We start from the raw sequence: 27,296 nt of genomic DNA, 5'->3' as shown, positions 1-27,296 counted from the left end.
ATTCGTGCTGCCTTGTAGAGTGTGAGGCTACATTAACAACAATGGGTTAACCTTCGAAGGCTCAGCCAAAGCTAGTTCATCATTTAACAGTAAGGCATTCCCTGGGAAATATCCCACCCTCTGACTCCACCACCTCAATATAGTATATAATATAGTCTTTTGTCTGGTGAAAAACATTTCCCTGGAACCTAACCCCCCCTATTTACATTAATTCTTATGGGGAAATTGGATTTGCTTAACATTGTTTCACTTAGTCGCATTTTTCAGAACATAACTACAGTGTTAAGTGAGGAGTTACTGTATGTATTTAACGGGTTTCTTACAGTATTGCAGGAAAGTGCTGGCAGTTATTGGGCAGTGTTTCTAGACTATTAGAAGTGTTCCTAGTTCTTTGTTGGCTGAGATTCAAAGGCTTCCCTGCAAAACTGTGTCAGCTTCTCCTTTCCCAACTCCCAAACCCTTTCTTCTCCCATCTCCAAATAAGTCTTGTTTTCTCCTCTGCTTCTCTGTCCTAGCCTGGATGTCAGCATCTGAATAGCAAGCTGAAATGAAAAAGTTGAGTCAAAATGCCTACAATTTCATTCCCATCTGATGGTTCCTTTGCAGCTGCCTTCCCCATATCTTCGGCTCCAAACGGAGTTGGCACACTCAGTGAGAACAGAGTTGTCTGTCTTGTCTCTTGCCAACTGAGCTGGCTTCCTTATGCTGGCAGTACATTGAAATAAGAGCTTTAAAGTCTTAAAAGGGACCCCCCTAGTTAAAATTCAGATGGAGTAAATAACTCTCTGAAATCGATCTTTGCGTCTCTTATAGGGTTTTCTATTTAACGGTGTAATAACTTTTCTTTCACACAGAATAAACCTAGTCTTGTTGAAGTTAATATTTTATCCCTCTTTATTACAATGTCGGCATTTATCTTTTTTATTAGTGTGCCCATTTTGTGTCAAGATTATGCATTTGCTGTTTTTTTATTCTATTTCCACTCTGAAATGGTGGCTCAGAGCTGGCTCTCTGCTTGTTGGCCAACGACTGACTATAAAAAGCAAAATACTTTCAAGCAGAGAGTAGCAAATGAGAATCATGCCATGCTAGCTGGGTTTAAAATGTCTCCTAGTTCCCTTTCCTCACAAGTCTTTCCATCCCTTCTACTCCACTTTTTCTGAAGCCCATCACTACATACAAAGTCACTGTCAGGCAATGACAGAAATTGACATTAGGAAATGGGGTTGGCATGAAGGTTTTATGGAACTCTGAATTATGAAAAGAAAATGGACTTTTTGAAAGGCTACTTTTCCCAAGAGTTAGGGTGTTGACCAAAGAGACCTACCTTAACTAAATTCCAGCTCTGGTACTTACATTCTGACTGCCTACATTCCCCTTTTATAGTTTTAATTGACATGATCTGATCCAAATCCTCTCTGCTTTTACAGAAATGGAGCAGTGTGAGCAACCCACTCTTCCTTCCATTAATCCCACCACAGTCTCAAGGCTTCACTGCTATAGTCCTGACATATGACAGAGTGGAAAGCCTCTTCCGAGTCATCACTGAGGTGTCCAAGGTGCCCAGTCTATCCAAGCTGTTAGTCGTCTGGAACAATCAGAATAAGAATCCACCAGAAGGTAAGGTATGCATGTTGGAAGGAGGTGGTACGTGTTAGAGTAGTGGCAGAACACCTACTGTACATCTAGTACAATGCAACCTCTCTTTTTATGTACTTTTAAACATAAAACTATTTAAAACTATTTTGTAATACTTTTCAAATAAAAAAATCTGGTACGTTTTCATGACACTTTTTTTAAAGTTGCAAAATACAAAAGGCCAAATGACGCCTTTAAAAGGATCTGTGCTGATGTTGCCTTTGCCAGCTGCTGATTCAACAGCAAGCCATGCAAATTTCTCAATGGAGGATTTTTTCCAAAAAAAACCCCATAAAACACTGAACAAACATCATTAACATTTGCTTTGGGGTGGGGGCTTAATTTGTCTACACTCATTTGATTTTTCTCTACAGACACTATAAATCAAAGTGAACACTTGTTCCACTAAACTGTTTGTTCTCTGTAAACACAGAACAAATTTGGCTTGATGCAAGAATACAGTGTGGACATTTTTTGGTTATAAAATAAATGAACATTTTGATTGATGAAATAAAAGCTTGAGACATTCTGTGTGTCCAGAAAGAAGTTTCTGGGATATCAGGTTATCATATAAAAACTGTGACTGTCCTGATAAAAGTAAGATGAATAGTCTTTTTTTATTTAAGTATTTATGTTTAAAACACAGATGATTTTATTTGTATCAGTGATGACAGACCTCATGGAATTTGAGGACTTTTGAACCTCGCAATCTTATTTTGAGTTCATGGGTTTATAAAATTATTTGATGCTCATGAATCTTTTTTCATGTCATTTAAATCCATATTATTTTCAAGGCAGCTTTGGTTTCAAAAACATACCAAAGAAAAGTGTTTGCTCTGTATTGGAGGTAAAGAGCCACCTGCTCCAAAAATCAGAACACGACATGTAGGTACCCTATATACAGTGTCTATTTAGAATTTTTCTCTTCCTCCCCTTTCTTTATCTTGCAAGCTCTCTGTATTTTTCACTCTACTTGTTTTCTGCTCTCTTTCCCCATTGAATTACACCTCTCCCTCGATATAACACGACCCGATATACGGATATAACGCGGTAAAGCAATGCTCGGGGGGAGGAGGGGTGCTGCTGCGCACTCCAGTGGATCAAAGCAAGTTCAATATAACGCAGTTTCACCTATAACACGGTAAGATTTTTTGGCTCATGAGGATAGCGTTACATTGAGGTAGAGGTGTATTTCCTCTTATCTCTGTTTCCTTTTTTCAGTCTTTCCTAACCTGAATGTGAACTCTGTGATGTTAGCATGCAAATTAAACTTTCCAACCCACAATGTCTGAGTGACCTTTAATTTAAGAAAAATAAGCTTACCTCTCCTTAGCATCCTCCCTAAAATATGAAGGAGATGCTCTTTGGGCAAGAGTGCTTCCTCTAACTAGAATAACTGTTCTAAAATATTAAAATCTATGGCTGTAGAACCCTGTGAATTATTAATATCTCTCTTCTGTCCCCAGTAGCCAATAAAGTGAATCTTTGAGATAACTCCTTGGGTTTGTAATACTCCTATATAAGAATGTACTGACAACCTGAGAGTTAAACTGGCCATTTATGTATGTTAGGTACAATGTTAAACTGAATTCCTGATCACTTGCACTCATTTAAGATTCCATGACACTTTTGCAGGAGTCAGGCTATTAACCCCATTGTCCTGGCACATTTCCAGTTTTGGTGGATTGCATTCTGCCTCTTTATATTCTTGTTCCAGTTTAAATTGGACACAGTATTCATTTCTTGTCTCAAATGGTTGTTTAGAACTGCTGTGTAAAACGCACTAATGCGGTTGTCCATCACTGACAAATAAATGATTACCAACCACAATTAGATGCAAGAATCACTTTGAGATTAAAAGTGTTGCATATAAATGGAAGGTGGTGTTTTTGTGTACTCTGAAGCTTTTATTGAAAACAAATTCATAACGTAGTTGAGCTATTACTCCAGTAGAGTAAACACTGCACACAGCGTGAATATAACAAAAAATATTGATTTCTGCCCCAAATGGGTTGTTTCCATATATTCTTTCCTGTAAGGAAGGTAAGGGAGAATTGAAACAAACTACTGATTTGAAAAATCTCATATTAATAATTTTTAATAATCTTAGTGGTGTAAATTCTTTTTATAGGCATATTAATTTTCTGTCTTCCTTATGTTTGCTCAGCTATTATTAAATCGTAAATCACTGTCTCCAAAAAGAATGCATTTGCCTATGAAACTAATGATCAGAGGTCCCATTTGAGAGCTTTGGTTATTGGGCTGTTATGTTCAAACTGGTCTTGCATGGTAGTAAATAAATGTGTTTTAATAAATTATATTTCCTCATGTGGCTCTTATCTTCCCCCCCGCCCCCCTTTGTCCATTTATTTTTAACACTTTGATACCCCATGTAATCTCCTGGACTGCAGCTGAGGAGAGGGCAGTTTGAGTAAGTTAATTTAATTTGTTTTAATACAGATCCATGCAGTGCGTTCCACCTGGCTCTTCAGTGGGGTAGCAGGCCTTGGCTGCACTTAGTCACTCGTTCAGTTTCTCTATTAGCGATTCTAATCCTTGGACTTCAAAGCTTCTGCCATTTATAGCCTATTAAATCCAGGAAGTTTCTGATGGATTAGGGCAAGGAATGAGTTTGAAGTTTGTAATGTGCACCACTGTCACTGATAAGGTCTAGTTTATTACCCTACGTTAGTATCAGCACTTTTATGGCTATTCTTTTTTAATTGGTTATTGTAAAGCTGGGACCGTTAACATTCTAGTGCATCAAATGCAGGATTTCCTGGTCATTGCCATATAGGGGACACATTTCTGGGTCTGCTGTGCAAAGGCAAATCAGGGCTTCTGCTGTCAGAGCCTGTGGGTTTTTCGATATGCATAAATGGTGGCTGGGATGAAAACATCAAAGTAATTTTCCCTTGTGATGCCTTGCAATAAATTCAGATTTGAACCCAGGTCTCCAGAGGCAAAGCTAGTGTGGTGCTACACAAGCATGTCACTTAACTGTTCTTTACTTTCCCATGTCTGCTCCAGAGTAATTTTATAAATTAAAACTATACCAAATGCTTTTCCTGCTTAAAATTATCACTCACTTTGAGACTGGGTTGTATAATCAAGGGTTTTATATTTGCACAGAACATCATATAACTAAACAGTCAAAAAGAAGTAAAATGAACTCTCTCTTCTCTATCTAGGAAAGAAAAGGGTCAAATTAAATGCAAATTTTAAAATCCCTGTAGATGCTGTTAATGGGTTAAATGTGACTTTATAGAAGCCGAACCAGAGTTCTTTAGGCTTATGAACAATACAGAATAAAAATACATTTTCAAAATGGAAGATACCATAATGTTCACTAAAAACTCCCCATCCCCAAAAGATTAGAATAGTCCCCAGTCAGGCCCCAAATTATTAATAGCCTAAGTAGAAAGATAAACTTTGCAATGGATCCTAAAAGTCAACAACCACAGACTCTCTCAGGGTTGAAAGTGAATTCCAGTTAAAGGGCCTCTACCAAGAATGTCCTGCTTTTTGGCCCCTGATATAAGAGTTTGAAGCTGATCTTAATTGCTGCCATATGATACAGGGACAGATGGCATCTCAGATATGTGGGACCCAAGCTCTTTGATTAGTTTAGTTTAAATGATATAGTGAAACTGCAACTGATGATGCTTCTGAGGAACTGTCCCAGATTGAGATGTCACTAGAGAGATTTTGGAACTAACTGATAAATTAAACAGTAATAACTCTCCAGGACCAGATCACATTCACCCAAGAGTTCTGAAGGAACTTGGACTTGAAATTGCAGCACTAACAAGTAAGGTATGTAGACTATCATTTAAATTAGCTTCTCTACCAGATGACTGGAGGATAGCTAGTGTGACACCAATTTTTAAAAAAGGCTCCTGAGGCAATCCTGAGAATTACAGGCTGGTAAACCTAATCTGAGTACTGTATCAGGCAAATTGTTTGAAACTATAGTGAAGAACAGAATTATTAGACACATACATGAACACAGTTTGTTTGGGAAAAGTAAATACGGCTTTTGTAAAGGAAATTTATGTCTCACCAATCTATTAGAATTCTTTGAGGGAGTCAACAGATATGTGGACAATGGTGATCCAGTGTATATTGTGTGTATGGACTTTCAGAAGGCCTTTGACAAGGTCCCTCACCAAACAAAGGCTCTTAAGCAAAGTAGGCAGTCATGGGATAAGAGGGAAGGTCCTCTCCTGGTTAAAATACAGGAATCAAAGACTAGGAATAGTCAGTTTTCAGAATGGAGAGAGGTGAGTAGTGGTGTCCCCCAAAGATCTTTACTAGGACAAGTGCTGTTCAACGTATTCATAAATGATCTGAAAAAAGGGGTAAACAGTGACATAGCAAAATTTGCAGATGATACAAAATTACTCAAGATAGTTAAGTGCAAAGCAGACTGAAGAGTTGCAAAGGGATCTCACAAAACTGAGTTACTGGGGATCAAATGGCAGATGAAATTCAGTGTTGATAAATGCAAAGTAATGCACATTGGAAAACATAATCCCAATTATACATACAAAATGAGGGAGTCTGAATTAGCTGTTACCACTCAAGAAAGAGATCTTGGAGTCATTGGGGATAGTTCTGTGAAAACATCTGCTCAATGTGCAGAAGCAGTCAAAAAAGCTAACGATGTTAGGAACCATTAGGAAAGGGATAGATAGTAAGACAGAAAATATCATAATGCCACTATATAAGTACATGGTATGCCTGACTCTTGAATACTGCATGCAGTTCTGGTCACCCCATCTCAAAAAAGATATATTAGAATGGAAAAAGGTACAGAGAAGAGCAACAGAAATGAATAAAGATATATAACATAAGAATGGCCATACTGGGTCAGACCAAAGATCCATTTAGCCTAGTATCCTGTCTTCTGATAGTGGCCAGTGCCAGATGCCCCAGAGGGAATGCACAGAACAAATAATCGAGTTATTCATTCCCTGTTGCCCATTCCCAGCTTCTGGCAAACAGAGGCTAGGGACATCATTTTTGCCCATCCTGGCTAATAGCCATTAATGGACCTATCATCCATGAACTTACCTAGTTCGTTTTTGAACTCTGTTATAGTCATGGCCTTTACAACATCCTCTGGCAAGGAATTCCACCGGTTGATTGCGTTGTATGAAAAAATACTTCCTTGTTTTGTTTTAACTTGCTGCCTATTACTTTCATTTGGTGACCCCTAGTTCTTGTGTTATGAGAAGGAGTAAATAACACTTCCTTATTCACTTTGTCCACACCAGTCGTAATTTTATAGACCTCTATCATATCCCCCCCTTAGTCATCTCTTTTCCAAGCTGAAAAGTCCCAGTCTTATTTATCTCTCCTCATATGGAAGCCTTTCCATACCCCAAATCATTTTTGTTGCCCTTTTCTGAACCTTTTCCAATTCCAATATATCGTTTTTGAGATGGGGCGACCAGAACTCCACACAGTATTCAAGCTGTGGGTGTACCATGGATTTATATAGAGGCAATATGATATTTTCTGTCTTTATCTATCCCTTTCTTAACGATTCCCAGTATTCTGTTAGCTTTTTTGACTACCGCTGCACATTGAATGGATGTTTTCAGAGAACTATCCACAATCACTCCAAGATCTTTCTTGAATGGTAACAGCTAATTTAGACCCCATCATTTTATATGTGTAGTTGGGATTATGTTTTCCAATGTGTATTACTTTGCATTTATCAACATTGAATTTCATCTGCCGTTTTGTTGCCCAGTCACCCGGTTTTGAGAGATCCTTTTGTAACTCTTCTTAGTCTGCTTTGCACTTAAGTATCTTGAGTAGTTTTGAATCATCTGCAAATTTTGCCACCTCACTGTTTACCCCTTTTTCCAGATCATTTATGAATATGTTAAATAGGACTGGTCCCAGAACAGACCCCTGGGGGACACCACTGATTACCTCTCTCCATTCTGAAAACTGACCATTTATTGCTACCCTTGGTTTCCTATCTTTTAACCAGTTACCAGTTCACAAGAGGACCTTCCCTCTTATCCCATGACAGTTTACTTTGCTTAAGAGCCTTTGAGAGACCATGTCAAAGGCTTTCTGAAAATCTAAATGCACTATATCCACTGGATCCCCCTTGTCCACATGCTTGTTGACCGCCTCAAAGGATTCTAGTAGATTGGTGAGGCGTGATTTCCTGTTACAAAAACCATGTTGACTCTTCCCCAGCAAATTATGTTCATTTATGTGTCTGACAATTTTGTTCTTTACTATAGTTTCAACCAGTTTGCCCGGTACTGAAGTCAGGCTTACCAGCCTGTTGTTGCCAGGATCACCTCTGGAGCCCCTTTTAAAAATTGGTGTCATATTAGCTATCCTCCAGTCATACAGAAGTTGATTTAAATGATAGGTTACAAACTACAGTTAGTAGTTCTGCAATTTCACATTTGAGTTCCTTCAGAACTCTTGGGTGAACACCATCTGGTCCTGGTGACTTATTACTGTTTAATTTATCAGTTAGTTCCAAAATCTCCTCTATTGACAGCTCAGTCTGGGACAGTTCCTCAGGTTTGTCACCTAAAAAGAAAGGCTCAGGTTTGGGAATTTCCCTCACCTCCTCAGCTGTGAAGACTGATGCAAATAATTCATTTAGTTTCTCCGCAATGGCCTCATCGTCCTTGAGTGCTTGTTTAGCATCTCAATCATCCAGTGGCCCCACTGGTTATTTAGGAGGCTTCCTGCTTCTAATGTACTTGCATTTTTTTTATTTTTTTATTTTGCTAATGCTTTTTGCGTTTTTGGCTAGCTGTTCTTCCAATTCTTTTTTGGCCTTCCTAATTATGTTTTTACACTTCATTTGCCAGAGTTTATGCTCCTTTCTATTTTCCTCACTAGGATTTAACTTCCACTTTTTAAAGGATGCCGTTTTGTGTCTCACTGCTTCTCTTACTTCATTGGTTAGCCATGGTAGCACTTTTCTGTTTATGTTTTTTAATTTGGGGCATACATTTAAATTGAGCCTCTATTATGGTGTCTTTAAAAAGTTTTCATGCAGCTTTCAGGGATTTCACTTTTGTTACTGTACCTTTTAATTTCTGTTTAACTAACTTCCTCATTTTTGTGTATTCCCCCCTTTGTATTTCCTCCTGTTAGAACAGCTTCTATATGAGGAGAGATTAAAAACTCTGGGACTTTTCAGCATGGAAAAGAGATGACTAAGGGAGGGTATTGTAGTGGTCTTTAAAATCATGAATGGTGTGGAAAAAGCGAATAAATAAGTGTTTACTATTTCACATAACACACCAACCAGGTGTGGCTACCCAATGAAATTAATAGACAGGAGGTTTAAAACAAGCAAAAGGAAGTAGTTCTTCACACAGTGCACAGTCAACCTATGAAACTCATTGCCAGGGGATGCTGTGAAGTCCAAAGTATAACTTGGCTCAAAAAATGATTAGATACGTGCATAGAGGATAAGTCCATCAATGGCTATTAGCCAAGATGGTCAGGGATGCAACCCCATGCTCTGGGTGTCCATAGACTCTGATTGCCAGAAGCTGGGAGAGGAGAAAAGGGGATGTTAATTCCTTCTGAAGCACCTGGCACTGGCTACTGTCAGAAGACAGGGTCCTTGGCCAGATGGACCATCGGTATGACCCAGTATGGCTGTTTTTCTTGTATGTTCTCACCTTCCTCTGCCCAAGACTCACCAGAATCAGGAAGGCTGCAAGCAGCTCTGGGATGGGCAGGGAACTTGCATCAATTTTCAATACTTTTTTTTAAATAAATTTGTGCTTCTTACTTTTTAACACATGCATTTATGGAGGCCAATTTTCAGAGGCTAAAGAAAGTGTCCTATTTTTTGATGGTTTCTATAACTGTGCAAGAAGCTAAAAATAGGCCATGGGATTAATCCAGTTCATTCAGAATAGGAAATGAGGCTTGCTTGATTGATGATTGGTTAATTGGATGCCAAATGTTGCAATTGGTCAGTCAGTTGAAAATGTAAAATGGATTATAGGTAACCAAATACATCATTTAAATAATACATGCTAGTGGTATCTATCCACATAAATTTTCTCCCTCTTCCTATGAAGTGATCACCTACCGTCTACTCAGTGTTGTTGCATGACTAAGCATACCTTAGTAACTGCCATATAAATCATCTGTGATTTCTGTAAGGGAGTTGTAGCTACCCTCAGACCCGTTCCAATGAAATAGGAAAAACTGGATGTAGCACTTGAAAATGTTGAGACAGACAATTTCTAGTCTGAATATCATAGGTGCTGGAACTAGAGGTGCTGGGAATGCTACTGCACCCCCTTGGTTGAAGTGGTTTTCATTATGTACAGGGTTTACAGTTTGATTCAATGGCTCTCAGTATCCCCATTATAAAAATTGTTCCAGCACCCTGTGAATACTGGAAAGATGGCATGTCTTCCTTAAAATAAGAAATTAAAAATATGTAAACAACTCTTAAGTTATAATGTACAAAAGAGCAAACTGCTTTAATTATAGTACTTTGCATACTTTGTTTTCTTAGCATTTTTCATCTGAGCATCTCAAAACACTTGGCAAAATACATCCTGTGAGCTATATTCCCATTTTAGATAGTGAGGTAAGAGAGAGGTTAAGTTTGGTTTGCAAGGTCATACAGTGAATCATTCTTCTTCAACATGATGAAAACAATGCCAGTGAATCAGAGCCAGGGATAGGAACCAGGAGCCCTTACTTCTAGATCCATGTTCTACCTGTAATAGAACAGCTCCCTTCTGGCATTTTTTGTTTGGAATAATAATAATAATTAATAGAGCTGTTGATTCATCACAGTTAACTCAACACGATTAACTCAAAAATTAATCGTGATTAATTGCAGTTTTAATCACACTGTTAAACAATAGAATACCAATTGAAATTTATTAAATATTTTTGGATTTTTTCTACATTTTCAAATATACTAATTTCAGTTACAACACAGAATACAAAGTGTACACTGCTCACTTTATATTATTTATGATTACAAATATTTGCACTGTAAAAATGATAAATAGTATTTTTCACTTCACCTCATACAAGTACTGTAGTGCAATCTCTTTATCCTGAAAATGCAACTTAGAAATGTAGGGTTTTTTGTTACATAACTGCACTAAAAAATAAAATAATGTAAAACTTTAGAGGCTACAAGTCCACTCAGTCCTACTTCTTGTTCACTAACAAGTTTGTTTATATTTACGGGAGATGATGCTGCCCACTTCTTATTTACAATGTCACCAGAAAGCAAGAACAGGCGTTCGCATGTGAGTTTTGTAGCCAGCATTGCAAGGTATTTACGTGCCAGATACACTAAACATTCGTATGCCCCTTCATGCTTCAGCCACCATTCCAGAGGACATACTTCCATGCTGGTGATGCTTGATTTAAAAAAAAAATAAAATAAATAAAAGTTAATTAAATTTTGTGACAGAACTCCTTGGGGGAGAATTGTAGGTCTCCGACTCTGTTTTAGCTGCATTTTGCCATATATTTCATGTTATAGCAGTCTCGGATGATGACTCAGCACGTTGTTCATTTTAAGAACACTTGAGCTGCAGATTTGACAAAAATGTAAAGAAGGTACACCAATGTGAGATTTCTAAAGATAGCTACAGTACTTGACCCAAGGTTTAAGAACCTGAAGTGCCTTCCAAAATCTGAGAGGGATGAGGTGTGAAGCATGCTTTCAGAAGTCTTAAAAGAACAACACTCCGATGCAGAAACTACGGAACCCGAGCCACCAAAAAAGAAAATCAACCTTCTGCTGGTGGCATCTGACTCAGATTATGAAAATGAACATGCATCAGTTCTCACTACTTTGTATTGTTATTGAGCAGAACCTGTCATCAGCATGGACGTATGTCCTCTGGAATGGTAGATGAAGCATGAAGGGACATATGAATCTTTAGCATACCTGGCATGTAAATATCTTGTGACGTCGGCTGCAACAGTTCCATGCGAACGCCTGTTCTCACTTTCACGTGACATTGTGAACAAGACGACGACAGCATTATCTCCTGCAAATGTAAAAGAAACTTGTTTGTCTGAGCCATTGGCTGAACAAGAAATGGGACTGAGTGGACTTATAGGCTCTAAAGTTTTACATTGTTCTATTTTTGAATGCAGTTATTTTTTGTACATTATTCTACATTTGTAAGTTCAACTTCCATAATAAAGAAATTGCACTACAGTACTTGTATTAGGTGAATTGAAAAATATTTTGTGTTTTTTACAGTGAAAATATTTTTTTATTAAAGTGAGCACTGTACACTTTGTATTCTGTGTTGTAATTAAAATCAATATATTTGAAAATGTAGAAAACATAAAAAATATTTAAATGGTATTCTGTTATTGTTTAACAGTACAATTAATCATGATTATTTTTTTAATCGCTTGAGAGCCCTATTGATCAATGCTTTCCCCCCTAACTTTTTATTATTAATTTGGATTTTAAGATCTGCAATCTTCCATCTTGAGCTGTGATCTTATTAGATTCTGTAAAGTAAGCTTAGCTTGGGCTCTTCCAGTACTTGAATGGAAGATGCGCACTCTTCCCCCTCCCCCCCCCCCAAAAACCAAGGTGCTTACAAGTAGTGGCAATGATGATTCAGTCATTGCTAAGCCGATGCCCCAGTGTAGTGTTAGATGACATGCTTTTAGATGACACAGGAAAACAAGATCCCAGTTCCTTGCCTTTGAACCCATGTCATGAGCAATGTTCTAGGAATAGAATTAAATTGCAGCTGCAGAAGAATGCACTAACAGCAAAAAAAATCTTTTGAAGACCCCATGAAATTTTAGTGGCATTTCTATTTAATTTCTTGGTAAGAGTGGTGGATTTTTGTTTTGAAACAAAATTGAGAAGAAATCCCCTGGCTGATAGGTTTTTAAATGGTTATCTAATTTTGAACGTAACCCCTTTTCAGTGCCCCTTTAAACATATCTCTCTGATCCTGGTCTTACAGTCTTGACCGCATGGGATCTGAACCATATGTAAATGGGTTGTCAGCCCAGCTGTAGTGCCAGCAGACAAACATGACTTTACATGTACGGTATTAATAAAAAATGGCTTAAAGCTTTGAAATATTATAGGAGAAAGTGATGTTTTTCACTCGCTCTGCATTTACTAAAATAAATATTGTGGTCTAAGTGTCTGCTGCTGGAATATTTGTGTAGGCAGAAATTTTTTTTTTAAATTCTCTCCATCCTATCAAATACTTCCCTCCTCCCTTTTTGCTCGCATTTAAGTCTAAATTACTGGTTTTGAAGTTTAAGAAAATACATACAGCATGTGATAGAAGTTTCCAACAAGTTTTCATCATGTTAGTTTTAGGCAGAAGAAGAACCTCTCCCCTCGAGCACCCCCCATGTTTTTTCCCAAGCCTATGACTTTGGAGGGTGTTTACTTTGGATGGTCATCGCTGTCGCTATTACTTTGTGCTGCAATTTCATTTATTCATGGTATTACATAGTGCCATCAACCCAAAATGCTGCTCTACACTATATTTTTTTAATTGTTGAGATTGGCTTATTTAGACATTAGTGTCACCTCCACTATTGTTTATTTGCTGGATACCTTGGACCAAAAGGGTGGATGGGGTAGACAGGACAAAGTTAATACTTTACCCTTCTGTAGTGTTGTCTTTTAGTTTTTACACAACATATGTAATATGAAGGAACCACACTGGGAGATACAAATAACCACGTATCCTAAGTGTGTGGAACGTTCAAGGCCTAGTTACAAATACACGCTGCTGCTCTAGCAAGGTTCTGGTGGCTTCCAAAACATAGAAGACAGTCAGGGACCTTTAGTGGGCTCACAAACTATTTAAATCGGTATTACCCCATTCATATACACAGGTGTGCTGCTTCTAAAAGATCTCAAAGTGTCTTACAGACATTAAACCTTACACCACCTTTGTGAGGTAGATGCATATGATTATAGATAAAAGGAAACAGAGGTGTAAGTGACTTACACATTATAGAATAAATCGGTAGCAGAGCTGAGAATAGAACATTAGAGTCCTAGCTCTTGATAAATGGTTCTAACTATTAAAGCTTGATATCGTCTGATGTTAGGATGACTAGTAAAATGAAAAATGTATTGGAGTTTTTATTGAATGTTACTAGGGAAAATAAATGTTCTCAGCGCTGAATCAGACATTGAATTTCAGTGACTTTTTCCTTATAAAAGAACCTGAGATTAGCAATGGGTGAATGGAGGGAGTTCTCTTTCACTGTGTTTTAAGTCATGGTGATAATGGTTAGGATTAGAGACCCAGTGCTCTGCTTGGATCAGTTGGATCATCTACTAGCATGGAAAGCAAGGAACACGAGGTGTTTTAAAACATCCATCTTCCTTACTAACCTAAATAGAGAAAGTAATCAATACAACTTTATTCCATATTTGCTTAAACACAACCTTGCTCTAACCTGTGCAGAAATCATCTGTTGCTCTGAGAATTTGTATTAAAATACTAATAATTGCCATGAAAAAATATTAGACTTCTATTCATTAAATAATAGCAACTCTGTTTCTGTTGTTTTTACAAATGGAAAGTGAAATGTAGAATTTGCTTGCTGCCAGGGTTTTGACTGGAATCTAACTATGACAAAGGATTTCCTAAAACTGTTTCTGGTTAGAACAATGCAGCTTTCACATGCTTAACTGCTGATGACCTGAATTGGCTGAGAGCCAGTAGCTTTTGTTTAGCACTGTAGTATGTAGTGTTGGATGAGTGTGAACACACAGTTTGATTGCTATTCAGGGATATAAAAAGTTCATATAGATGAATTCTTCACCTACTCTCAGAGCCCCATGGATTCTTTCATTTCTCCCATATTACTTTGTCCTCCATAGCTTTGAGACCCCAAGTCACTAGCTGCCTCTTTTCAGCTGATAACTGGTTGTGACTTACTTTAGAGTCTGCAGATTGAGCTGTGGTACTGACAAACTGAGTGCTGCAAGTCATTCGAGCACCCAGTAGTGTTAATCTTACTGCCTCCCAATACAAGGAGGGACAGAGACTGGAATCAGATGTAAACCACGTGTGTGGCAAAGGCAGAGCATGGGTCCCACAAAACCACCCAGATGAAAATGAATTTTCTCAAGTGTTTGTGTATGTTTGTTTTTATTTTTTTACAGTCTCTCAAGAACCACCTCAGGGTAGGAATCTGAAATAATCATATTTCCAGTAAATAACATGCTATTGCTTCTCCTTTCTTTTGGCCACTCACACATGCCAACCCCGCCTTCCAAAATATCTTTCCAAGAAAAACCTGCTCCTGAAGATTCTTCAGTGTGGTTTGGAAAGGGGGTTTTGTTTTCCCAGTAAAGTAGTCTTGTGTTTGGACGCCAGTGCTTATGAACTGTGCAAAGCTCTGGGAGTTTTTTGAGTATTGTATCAGCCATAAAGTTTGAGAGCCCTAGCTGGCAGTGAGAACATTCACATTCACCCACAGCAGCAATCTCCACTTGTGTGAGTGTTGGAATGAAGTGGATATGTGTTCCCCTGTGGTACTAACAGTATTACAGTGTCTCTCCTCTTTAATTAGGTACTGAACTCATTTTAGTGTTAATGGACTGATAGTGGGAAAAGGGTGAATGTCTGTTTAATTGCAAGTCGTAAAAAGAAGCAGAGCTGGAACTCAACTCTGGGGGCTGATTCTGGACTACTACAGAGTTGGGAATGTGTGCATGTATAATTTGAACATCCCTCCCCACTGCATTCATTGTCACTGCTGATGGCATCCAGTCTTGATTTGAAGACTTCAAAAGATGGAGAATCCACCACTTGTCTTGGTAGTTTGTTCCAATGGTTAATAACCCTCACTGTTAGAAATCAAGTACTTTTTTTTTTATTTGTCTGGCATCAGTTTCCAGAAATTGGTTCTTTTTATGTATTTTTCCTTAGATGAAGAGCTCTATAGTGCCCAGTCTTTTCTGCCCACAAAGGGACCTGTACAGTGTAATCAAGTCATCTCTCTTTTTGATAAACTAAACAGATTGCGTTCTTTAAGTATGCCACTGTTAAGGCATTTTCTCCAGCCTTCTAATCACTTTTGTGGCTGTTTTCTACAGCTGCTTCAGTTTTTCCACAGCCTTTTAAAAATGTGGACACTAGAACTTCCAGTGTCGGAAGGCTGGAAATTGAAGCTAGATAAATTCAGGTGGGAAGTGAGGCATCAATTTTTAACAATGAGGGTAATTAACCATTGAAATAATTCACCAAAGGTTGTAGTGGATTCTCCATCACTGACAATTTTGAAATCAAGGTTGGATTTTTTTTTTCCCCTAAAAGCTCTGCTCTAGGAATTATTTTGGAGACGTTCTCTGGCCTGTGCCATACAGGAGGTCAAACCATATGATCACACTGGTCCCTTCTGTCCTTGGAATCTATGAATGCCCTATACAGAGGTAAAGTCACCTCCCTGCTTTTACTCACTACTCTACTCTTTAGATATCCAAATATGTTTTTTTTTTCTTTTTGCCACAGCATTGCACTTGGAGTTGCTTGTTGACTGTGGGCCCTAAATCCTTTTCCAAGTCATTGCTTTCCCAGACAGAGTCCCCTGTTACGTAGCTATGGACTACGTTCCTTGCTCTTAGATGTATTACTTTGTATTTGGCTCTATTAAAACACATTATTTTGAATAGGCCTATCTTACCAAGAAATGTATGTCACTCTGTATGGCTGCCCTGTCTTCATCATTATTTACTGTTCTGCCAATTTTTGTGCCATCTGCAGATTTTATCAGCAGCGATTTTATATTTGCTTCGAGGTCACTGAAAATGTTGAATAACGTCAAGACTACTACCAGTCCCTGCAGTACCCTGTTAGATGCATCCACATTCAATTATGATTCCCCATGGACCTTATGAGGTCTGTCAGTTAGCCAGTTCTTAATCCATTTAACATGTGCCTCCTTACTTTTAATGCTCTTGTATCTTGTTACTTCCTTGCCTGCTCCACTCCACCATTAATATCAATTTTCAATGTCCACTTGTCTGTTATCCTACAAATGTCTGTATCATCATCTATGCTTTCTCCTGTGCACCCTCCTTCATGAGGTCACTACCCTCTCCTCATTCCAATTGTCCTAAAAAAACCCTGTGACTACAAGAGATCAGCCAACCAGTGTTGGCTGGGTTGTGGAGTAGGCAAGGTTAGCTATATATTTATTTTATTTTAAAAAGCTTTTAGATAATTTGGCACTGTTATGAACCATCAGTTGTGCAATGGTGATCATTGTTAACCTTTTGCATTAGAAAGATTGTTTTTAAACATTCAAATTTAGAAAATGAAGAGTTGATGCTTAATATTGAAATCTTAGCTCTATTACTTTGTGGTTCTTACAGTATTTTTAATTACTCAAGCTGTCTCTGATAGACTAGAATACAATGTTTTGCAACAATAGATGCATGTGTAGCATGTTGTAATATATTTTAACGGCAAATAAGTGTTAATACAGTTGTTTCAATTACCAAATTTAAGTACAGGAACCCAAACTGTAATATTCTCATGGCAAAGTTGACATGCTCCATTTGCACATGTATACTTTATTACGAGTTAAACTATTGTGTATAATTTGTCATAGTTAGTGGAATAAGGTGCCTTACTTTCCACTCTATTTTCAGTGGTGGAAATCTCAATGTATTTGTAGAATTTTTTTTAGTTTGGTTTAATCCTGATACCTTAGATTTTTCAGAAGAACCCACTCCCCAAATTAATTTTCTCATCTGTGATAATTCAATCTGTAACCATTAATGGCAATGAACTTTTTAGTTATCTCTGTTTTTCTCTGATGCATTTAGTATTTAGCTCTGTTTGAAGCTGTAAAGAGTAAACTCCCCTTCAAATTCTTTATGACCTGAACAGATTCTGAACAGGTGATCACTTTCTGTCTCCCTCAATTCTCCCTACAGTTTCAATTGGATAAAATATTCTTATTTGCTTCTTGTCTTAAACTGTCACATAGTATTGCTGTGTCCTGTTAAACAGTTCCCACATGCCATGCTAGTGGTGGCTACATTTTAGAGATAGGCCTAGTACCCTGTGTATATATGTTTGTAAAGATCTTAATTGCACTGTAGAAATATAACAGGTTATCTCTCCGGTTGCTATTTTTGCCTAGTTGAAAATAAGATACAGTAACTCCTTGCTTAACGTTGTAGTTTTGTTCCTGAAAAATGCGACTTTAAGCGAAACAGTGTTAAGTGAATCCAATTTCCCCATAAGAATTAATGTAAATGGGGGTGTTAATTTCCAGGGAAATTTTACACACACACACACACACACACACACACACACACACACACACACACACACACACACACACACACACACAGTTTTAAACAAACAGTTTAATACTGTATACAGCAATGATGATAGTGAAGCTTGGTTGAAGTGAAGTCAGAGGGTGGGATATTTCCCAGGAAATGCCTTTCTGCTAAATGATGAACTAGCTTTTGGCTGAGCCTTCAAGGGTTAACCCATGGTTGTTAATGTAGCCTCACACTCTACAAGGCAGCACGAATGGAGGGAGGGGAGACATCATGGCAGACAGAGACACACACCGTGTGTGAGAGAAAGAGATGCGCATTGCCCGTTTAAGTATGCTGACCCCATTCTAAGTAAACTGCCTTGTTAAGCACATCATCAAGTTGAGACAGCATCTGCTCCCAGGAAGCTCCCTCCATCCTGAGCCCTGTCCTGTCATTCCCCCCACCATGGAGATGGGGTAAATGGGGTCCAGGAGCAGGGGGTAAGGAGGACACCCTGATATTAGCCTCCCTCCCCCCACACACAGAACAAGCAGGAGGCTCCCGGGAGCAGCTCCAAAGCAGAGGTCAGGAGCAGCACATGGCAGTGTGGGGAGGGACAGCTGAACTGCTAGGCAATTGATAGCCTGCTGGGCAGCTGCCGGGCAGGGAACTTTGTGGAGCGGGGAGCTGATGGGGGGGGAGGGGACTGCCGGTCCACCCTGGTTCCAAGCCCCCACCATCTAGCTCCAACAGGCTGCTCTTTCTGCAAGCAATGGACAAAGCAGGCAGCTGCCAAATGACAAGGGAGCATTGCACAACTTTAAATGAGCATGTTCCCTTATTGATCAGCAACAAAACAACGTTAACCAGGATGACTTTAAGTGAGGAGTTACTGTATAAATCAAACACCCACAACCTTTTGTGAGGGGTTAGAATACGGAGGGAAAAATCAAGGTGAGGATGGGACGCAGTCTTAATAAGAATCAAAATCTAATGGCGACTACTTCTTCTCTTAATGTTTCTCCTCAGACTCTCTATGGCCAAAGATTCGGGTTCCACTGAAGGTTGTGAAGACCACAGAAAACAAGCTTAGTAACCGCTTCTTCCCCTATGATGAGATTGAAACGGAGGCAGTCTTGGCCATTGATGATGATATCATCATGTTGACCTCTGATGAACTGCAGTTTGGTTATGAGGTAAGAGGATTAGTTTTTTCCTCACTGTGTTATGCTATTTGCCTAGCACTGTGTGTATATATAAGTATTGCATAGGGAAGAGGGCCAGATGATCAGCTGGTATAAGTCGTGGTATAAGCTGGTGAAGCTCCATTGACTTCAGTAAATCGGTGCCAATTTACACCAACTGAGGATCTGGCCTAAAAAAGATTGGGGGCTCATGACTTTTTGAAAAGCCCTTTAGCTATGGGAAAATTCTTAGCCAACAGTAAATACCTTGTAAATGGCCTGTCAGTGCCATGAGTCTCCAGAAAATTCTGTATACTTTAGACAAAAGAAATCCCTGCTAGGTGGGAATGGAGTCTATGGCTCTTCAATTTCAGTAACTTCTATTGGCATGAGAAGTCACAGAGGTTTTGCCAAAGTTAATACCTCAGGTCTGTTTCTATGGGAGAGCGTCACAGTAAATAAGGTTCACGTGTCCATTCTGTATTATTGCTCATCTTGGATTTGGTGGGTCCAGCTGTGACAATTTGTTCTGTGACCAATAGAAATAAATATTGTTGCATTGCTCTAGAATATTTTTAGCAGCTAAGCACCTTCAAATAAATGAATGATTCTCAGTAAGCATAATACCTGAGCTATTCTAACAAATGGGAATCAAATGTGACTGAAAGTTTTTCTTCTTACTGGTCTCTTAGATCAGTAGCCAGCAGTTGCTCCACTGGATACTACCTTATCTACACCACCTTTCTGTATGAAGTAGTGGACAAGCAAGGTCCAGAGGTTAAGTATTAAGAACAGGAAAGGCCTCCTGAGGGGAAAGTGCTTTAGCACGAGGTGTGGCACAACAAAAAGGGAGATTGATATGGGCTGTCAAATGGGAGATGCACAAGATACATGGTGGAGGCAGTGAGAATGCAGTGGCTGCTGTTACAGTGATGGAATCAACAAATAGAAAAATAGAGTCCAAATCAATTAGTCATGGCATTCGAAGGAAGGTGAAATTTTCAAATCTGTACCTGAGTCATCTGTCAAAATGACCACACATTTAAAGGGAAGTAGTCAGTTTCACTTGCTTCTGAAATTTAGGTTTTAAAGGAGGGTGGGGTTTTTTTGTTGTTGTTGTTTTTTTAAATGTATGTATGTATTATTTACACTTTGCTGGAGAATGGGGAGTCCAGACAAAATTACTCTGGGCTTAATGCGTGAGAGCTAGACTGTGACACGGATGAGTTAATTTCATTGCCCAGAGTGAAATAACAAAATCAAACAGCATAAAATACTGGAAAGCAAAATAAATCTTGCAATCTGTTCGCTGTTACTAATCCAACCTGCTACCATAGGGTTTTGTCAAGATGTATAACTTTAGTATCCCTGTAATGTGAATCTTCTCCAAGTGAGAGAAACTTTTAGCCAATTACCAGTTTTGGATTCAAGAAGTTATTTGTGGAAACTTAGATATGTTGACTTAAACAATAACAATTTTTTTTAAAGTAGTGGAGACAGAGTGCCATATATCTTCACAGGGAAATATGTCCCTTGAGAGTGTAACAGTTACACGTTAGTATGTGAGACATGAAAGGAGAACTAAAAGAAGACAATTGTGGGAAGGGTTCTTCATGGCCATGTTGGTCTTTTCTATACTACGTTTTCCCCTTGATGTTCCCCCCTTGCTAATGACAGTTCATCTCCGTCATAGGGAAGTCTGCTGCCCTGAGCATTTTAAACACTGTGCTGCATAGAACTGTTCTGAAAAGGGTTAGATAGCAAAGTGGTGATATCATTGGCAGCCATCAGAGCCCTGTCTATATTAGTGCTTCTACTCTTGCTACCAGCTGTGGGGCTGAACTGGTGATAGTAATGGTGGAAAGTTTTAGAGGAGAAAAATGTCATGTTAACAGAGCTTCTGACTGGCATGCAGTATAAACACTGCCTCCGTTACCAGTTTAATTCTCATGTCACCATAAGTCTGGCTCAAACTGAAACAAAAATAAATTCAAGAAAATCTAAAAAGTTTCCTAAGTAGTTCTAAAATGAACGTTTACTACTGGTGGTGCAAAGCTCTGAGGGCTTCTGTTTAAAGACTCTAACTGAAGGTCACTACCGCAGGTGATCTTAAGTTATATTTCAGCAAGAAATCATGAGAATCAAAAATTAGGAGTGTGCATATCCACAGAAATAATACTTTACACTTATATAACAAAGCACTTCACAGGTGTTAAGTCTCTTATGCCCCCATGTTAGGAGATTATTATCCTCAAGGAGAAAATTTTGGCAAAAAGTAGTGTAAGTGACTTCCTCAAGTTTACAGTTACTAAGTATCAGGAATTTAAATCAGGTGCTCATGACTCCCCATCAGCTCTAACCATTAGCCCATGTTATCCAGGCCAGGGCTTGTCTGCATGGAGACTTAGTGAATGGCAAGCCAGTGTGTAACTGTATAGCACACTAGGCTGTTGTGTGCTGAGTTGCCATGTCTGAAACAGCAGTATGGCAAAGCATACTAGGAAACTTCTAGCACACAGTAGGTGACTTAGTGTTCAGCAGGCTAGTGTACTGTAGATTTACACCCTGGCTTGCTGCACAGTAATTCTGCATGTAGAGAAACCCTTATTTGCCTGCTGTGGGCCAGATGCTTGGATTGCAGGACTGCCTGAGTAACAGCTTGCATGGGTGAATTTAGCTGTTTGTCTGGGAGACATATTTTGCAGTCCCCCAGTTCAACTGTAAAACCATTCTAGTTTAATACACTTCCATGTAGATAGAATAGTAAAATACCTTATCAAACATGTAACTGAAACAAACCCAAGGCTAGTTTGAATCAATATATTTTTAGATTACTAGATTTTTTTTTTTTAAATACTGAATCATACAAAAGTATGGCAACTTATTTTACTATTACAATTTTCCCTTTTAAGGCCATGGGTAATACAGTTCCTGCTCTCCAGCCCAGAAATCAGGGACTGCAGATTGATCTTCTCTGGCCCTGAGTGTCTTTGACTTGCTTGACAGGCCTGAACTGGCTACCAGATGTTTAAATTGTCCTCAGCCTGTGATAATTTATTTATCTGTTTATGTATTTTACCAGGAAAGTATCTCTTGAGTTCTTGACTCATTTGCAGGGGAATCCAGAGGGAATAGTAGCAGCATATAATGTTACAAGAAAGTTTTCTTTTAAAAGTATGTCTGCTTCTGCTTCAGGCACAAGAAGCATTTGGAAACGTGACATTTAGTTACTTTCTTCGCTTCTCCCCTCATCTTTGAGACTCTGTTTTTAAACATGTGGAAAAACCCCTCTGTCACACAGACTTATGTGGATGTATAGAGTAGGATCTTTTAAAAGAAAGAAAAAAAAAAACCTCAAAACAAAACCCCCACAACTTTGATCTCCATACAATTTCAGCCATAAAAAATTATAGTAACACTCAGTGTCAGACATTTTTTACTTGTTAAAAGTGAACGTTTACAGTTCAGTGATTTATTACATAATGTAAAAACTATAGGAGCAAGCTGCTCTTGTCTGCTGCTGTTATAAGGAGGTGTAGGAATACCTAAAATATTGTAAATTGAAATAGGATCTCTGTAGAAACGTGTGTGACAAAATTTCACCAAAGTAGAGGCACTGACAAACTAAAGTGCTAAACAGAACGAGACAACTTTTCTAAACATTCATTAGCCTCTGCTATTTTCATTTCAAGGCAGATTGTTAAAAAAGTCAAGAAACTAAATATATTCAGATTATCATCATTTAAAAAAAATTGAGGGAAATCCATTGATTTTTACTTTTGAGCAAGGGACTTGGAGCCTGCTCTTTAGGATACAATTGGGTTGTTGTGTGGTCTCAAGGCAAATTGCTTCACCTTTCTGTGCCTCAGTTTGTCCATCTGTAAAAAAGGGATAATAGTTTCCAAACATGGATTTTTGGGAGGACTTATTAATAAATATATAGCACTTTACAACTTCAAAGTACTGTATAACCACTGAATACTAAAATAATAAGAAAAAAATAACGTAAAATGGAATTACTTTATTCCCTCCAAGCTATTTTTACTCTGAAGTTTTTCAGATTTCATTTTCTCTGTATGCACCTAGGAAAAAGAGTTGGCCACAGTTGGTTGGAATTGTAAACATATTGCCTGCTTCTGTTAGATGGTGGTCTTGCCTTGCCCCAAGGTTCACTTTGAAGGTTTCAATTTTTCTGCCATACTTCAAAAGTAAAAATCATGGCCTGATCATTGATGAATTTATTATACCCATTACATACATATTAATCAAAAAGTGATCTTAATTAAAGTTTTGGATTGCCGTATTAAAAGAGTTCTTCTTAGTGCAATCTTTCTCTCCTTCAAAGCAGGAATCATGTAACCATTTGCTTTCTAAAAGAGATCCGTATGTTATGTTAGTTTGGAACCTACATGCCACCTCGTGGGACTTGTCTAAACTAACTCTGTGAATGGTATGGATCCAGCAAAGATTTTGTTGCAATTAAATTTTTTTTTGAAAATTGGAATCATGGAAAGCATCCATTGTCTTTGTCTGGGATTCTTATTTATGTTTTTTAACAGCAACGCTAGTAAGAAAAGCCTGCCCATGGAGTGAGAGAGAGAAAGACACAGAGCCCTGATTTATTGCATTGTCCTTAATCCACATAGGATAGCAACAGCATTTCACTTTTATATGACTGCACTTTATCTTGCCTTCTTCTGGAACTACTTTATTCTTTCTGCTACTGGTTCCAAAATAGATCAGAAAACTCTTAATTTGGTGCATCCATTGCTGATATCTTTCTTACAATAGCAGCTTTCATCCATTGTGCCCTACAAGAAGAAATCACTCAAGTCACCTCTGGAATGGACTGTGGCAGCTGTTTTCTTACTGCCCACAACACTACACAATAGTTTGGGCCAAGAAGTAAAGCATGCTGTATCTAAGTGAAACTACAGAGGGCATTTTAGCTAGACTTAACATAAACACTCATTTTAGAATTAGGCTTGGACACTTGGATTAATATCCTGTTCTTGTGTAAAACACCCTAAGATCTTTAATAAGCCCAGATTGTCAGAACTTCTGTTTGAAATCTCATCTGCAAACTATCCTGATGCCAAAGAAAGATAGGAAGAATAGTAAGAGGCCAATATGGCTCCATCGGGGCTCTTTATTCACCTGAAAATCAAACTGGAATCCTACAAAAAGTGGAAACATGGACAGATTGCTACGGAGGAGTACAAAAGAATAGCACAAGCATCTAGGGGACAAAATCAGAAAGACTAAAGCACAATATGAGTTACAACTAGCAAGGGACATAAAAGGCAATAAGAAGAGGTTCTATAAATACATTAGGAGCAAGAGAAAGATGGATAGTGCAAGTCTTCTACTTTGCAGGGAAGAAGGGCTAATAGTGCATAATGTCAAGAAAGCTGAGGTGTTTAATGCCTCTTTTGCTTCAGTCATCACTAAAAAGGTTAACGGTGACCAGAGACTTAACACAGTTAATATTAGCAAGGGGGAAGGAACAGATTAAAGATTATTTAGATAAGTTAATGTATTTGAGTCACCCAGGCCTGATGAAGTTCATTCATCCTATGGTACTTAAGGAACTAGCTGAAGCAATCTCTGAACTATTAGCAATGATCTTTGAGAACTCAGGTACCAGAAGATTGAAGAAGGGCAGATTTGGTAGCTGTCTTCAAAAAGGGGGAACCAAGAGGACACAGGGAATTATAGACCAGTCAGACAAACTTCAATATGTGGGAAAAATACTGGAGCAAATTATTAAACAATCAGTTTGTAAGCACCTAAAGAATAATAGAGTATAAGGAATAGCCAACATGAATTTGTCAAGAACAAATCATGCCACACCTCCTCCTCTGACAAGGTTACTGACCTAGTGCAGAGGGGGAGACTGTAGATGTGATGCATCTTGATTTTGTAAGGCTTTTAATACAGTCTTACCTAACATTCTCATAAGCAAACCATGGAAATGTAGTCTAGATGAATTTATTAGGGTGGAAGCACAATTGGATGAAGGACCATACTCCAAAGTAGTTTGTTAATGGTTTGAAGTCAAACTGGAGGATGTATCTATTGTGTCCCATTGGGGTCAGTCCTGGGTCCAGTGCTATTCACTGTTCTCATTAATGACTTGCATAATGGAATAGAGAGTATTCTTATAACATTTGTGGATGACAGCAATCTGGGAGTAGTTGCAAACACTTTGGAGAACAGGAGTTGAATTCAAAATGACCTTGACAAATTGGAGATTCGGTAAAGACAAGTGAAAAGTACTGTGCTTAGGAAGAAAAAGATCAAATGCACAACTGCAAAGTGGGAAATAACTGGTAGGCAGTATTACTGCTGAAAAGGAGCTGGGGGTAACAGTGGATCACGAATATGAGTCAGCAATGTGACACAGTTGCAAAAAAAGCTAATATTCTGGGGTATTTTAAAAGGAATTTCATATGTAAGATGTGGGACATAATTGTCCCACTCTACTCAGCACTGGCAAGGCCTCAGCTGGCATACTTTGTCCAGTTCCAGATGCCACTTTTAAGGAAAAAGTAGAAAAATTGAAGAGATCCCAGAGGAGAGCAACAAAAATGATAGATCAAGTTTTCTAAACCTTTTTATGAGGAATGGTTTTAAAAAAAAATCTGGGCATGTTTAGTCTTGAGAAAAGGAGACTGAGCGGGGACCCAATAACATTTCAAATATGTTAAGGGCTGTTATGAAGAGGGCAGTGATCAGTTGTTCATGTCCACTGATGGTAGGAGAAAAAGTAACTGGCTTAATCTGCAGCGAGGTTTACTAGGAAAATCTTTCTAATTATAAGGATAGTTAAGCAGTGTACTAGCCTTCCAAAGGAGGTTGTGCAATTCTCTCATTGAAGGTTTTTAAGAACAGGTTGAGTAAATTCTTGTCAGGGATGGTCTAGACCAGCGGTTCTCAAACTTCATTGCGCCACAACCTCCTTTTGACAACCAAAAAAAAATACTACATGACCCCAGGAGGGGGACTGAAGCCTAAACCCACCCGAGCCCTGCCACACCGGGCCGGGCTGGGGGGACAAAGCCAGAGCCCCACCGCCCCATGCTCAGGGGACAAAGCCAAAGCCCTAGGGCTACAGCTCCAGGTGGTGGGACTCGGGCTTGGCTTCAGCCCCGGGTCCCAGCAAGTCTAACGCCAGCCCTGGTGACCCCATTAAAATGGGGTTGCAACCCAATTTGGGGTCCCGACCCACAGTTTGAAAACCTTTGGTCTAAGTGTACTTTGTCCTACTGTAGCTCGGTGGGCTGGATGATCTCTCAAGGACCCCTCCAACCCTACATTTCTATGATTTTATGAAAGATGGCATGTCTAAAAGCATTTATATTCTATCATGCTGGAACATTGGAACAGTGCTGACTAGTGAGATGAGTTCTCCCTACTGAATTGTCAACACTTAAGGATTTCTTAAATATCTCCCATCCAAGCCTGACCTTCCTTATCTTTAGAGAAATGTCAAGATCACAAGCCAAAGTGTCAAGGATTCCTAGCAGATTGATACATGGCAGCTAACTCTCAGATCAAAAAAGGTTGGTAATACAAAATTAATACTAAGTATAAGGTTAAGTATAAGCTGTTGTGAAATCTCCCATAGAAACAGAAGCTGGATGTATTAACTTGGCTGTGGAACTACTTGGATTGATTTGGGCTATGAATTGAAGGTAGCTATCTGGAGTCCTTCCAAGGACAGCCATCGAATGAACTACTGATGAACATTAGGGAAAAAACAACATTTCCATTGAGTTCACTAGCAGTAGTTTTAAAAGCAATCTTTGTTTAAAACAACTGGGTTATATATTTTAGCTGCTGCAAGCTGTCATTTTCCAGAGGCCAGAAGGCTAGTGGTGCGTCCTGCATTGGTGCTTTTAAGAGACTGTAAGCCACCATCCATAAAAACCTAGTTTTTACTTTGTCAAGTGGGACTTTAGCAAATCTTTCTCTGAAGGAGCAGCAAAGCTAAAAGGAATATGAAGCAGCCTTTCCTGTGCTACAAGGGCACTGCAGTCCCTTGGGAAGCAGTAGTTGAGTTTAATCCTTCCTTCAGCTGCCTTCAATATGCATGTCATTCTTTGTACAGGAGTTCTTAGCTCTGTGTATGTTACAAATCTGCTGTGTTCTCTCAAATCCTTTGCTGAGCCTCAATAGCT

At 38.7% G+C, this 27,296-nt stretch overlaps 1 protein-coding gene across 4 annotated transcripts in view; it reads left to right on the top strand.

The window, feature by feature from the left end:
• EXT2 (exostosin glycosyltransferase 2) overlaps positions 1-27,296 on the top strand; it is a 109,658-nt gene that overhangs the window by 66,480 nt on the left and 15,882 nt on the right. For all 4 annotated transcript variants that reach the window (XM_045015051.1, XM_045015053.1, XM_045015054.1 and 1 more), the window contains 2 exons: positions 1,431-1,620; positions 18,959-19,125. In XM_045015051.1, the coding sequence (XP_044870986.1) occupies positions 1,431-1,620; positions 18,959-19,125 (357 nt within the window). The remainder of the gene's footprint in view (positions 1-1,430; positions 1,621-18,958; positions 19,126-27,296) is intronic.

This window comes from Mauremys mutica, chromosome 4 (assembly GCF_020497125.1).
Source record: "Mauremys mutica isolate MM-2020 ecotype Southern chromosome 4, ASM2049712v1, whole genome shotgun sequence".
NCBI classification, from domain to species: Eukaryota; Metazoa; Chordata; order Testudines; family Geoemydidae; genus Mauremys; species Mauremys mutica.
This window is presented reverse-complemented; position numbering and strand designations above follow the sequence as displayed.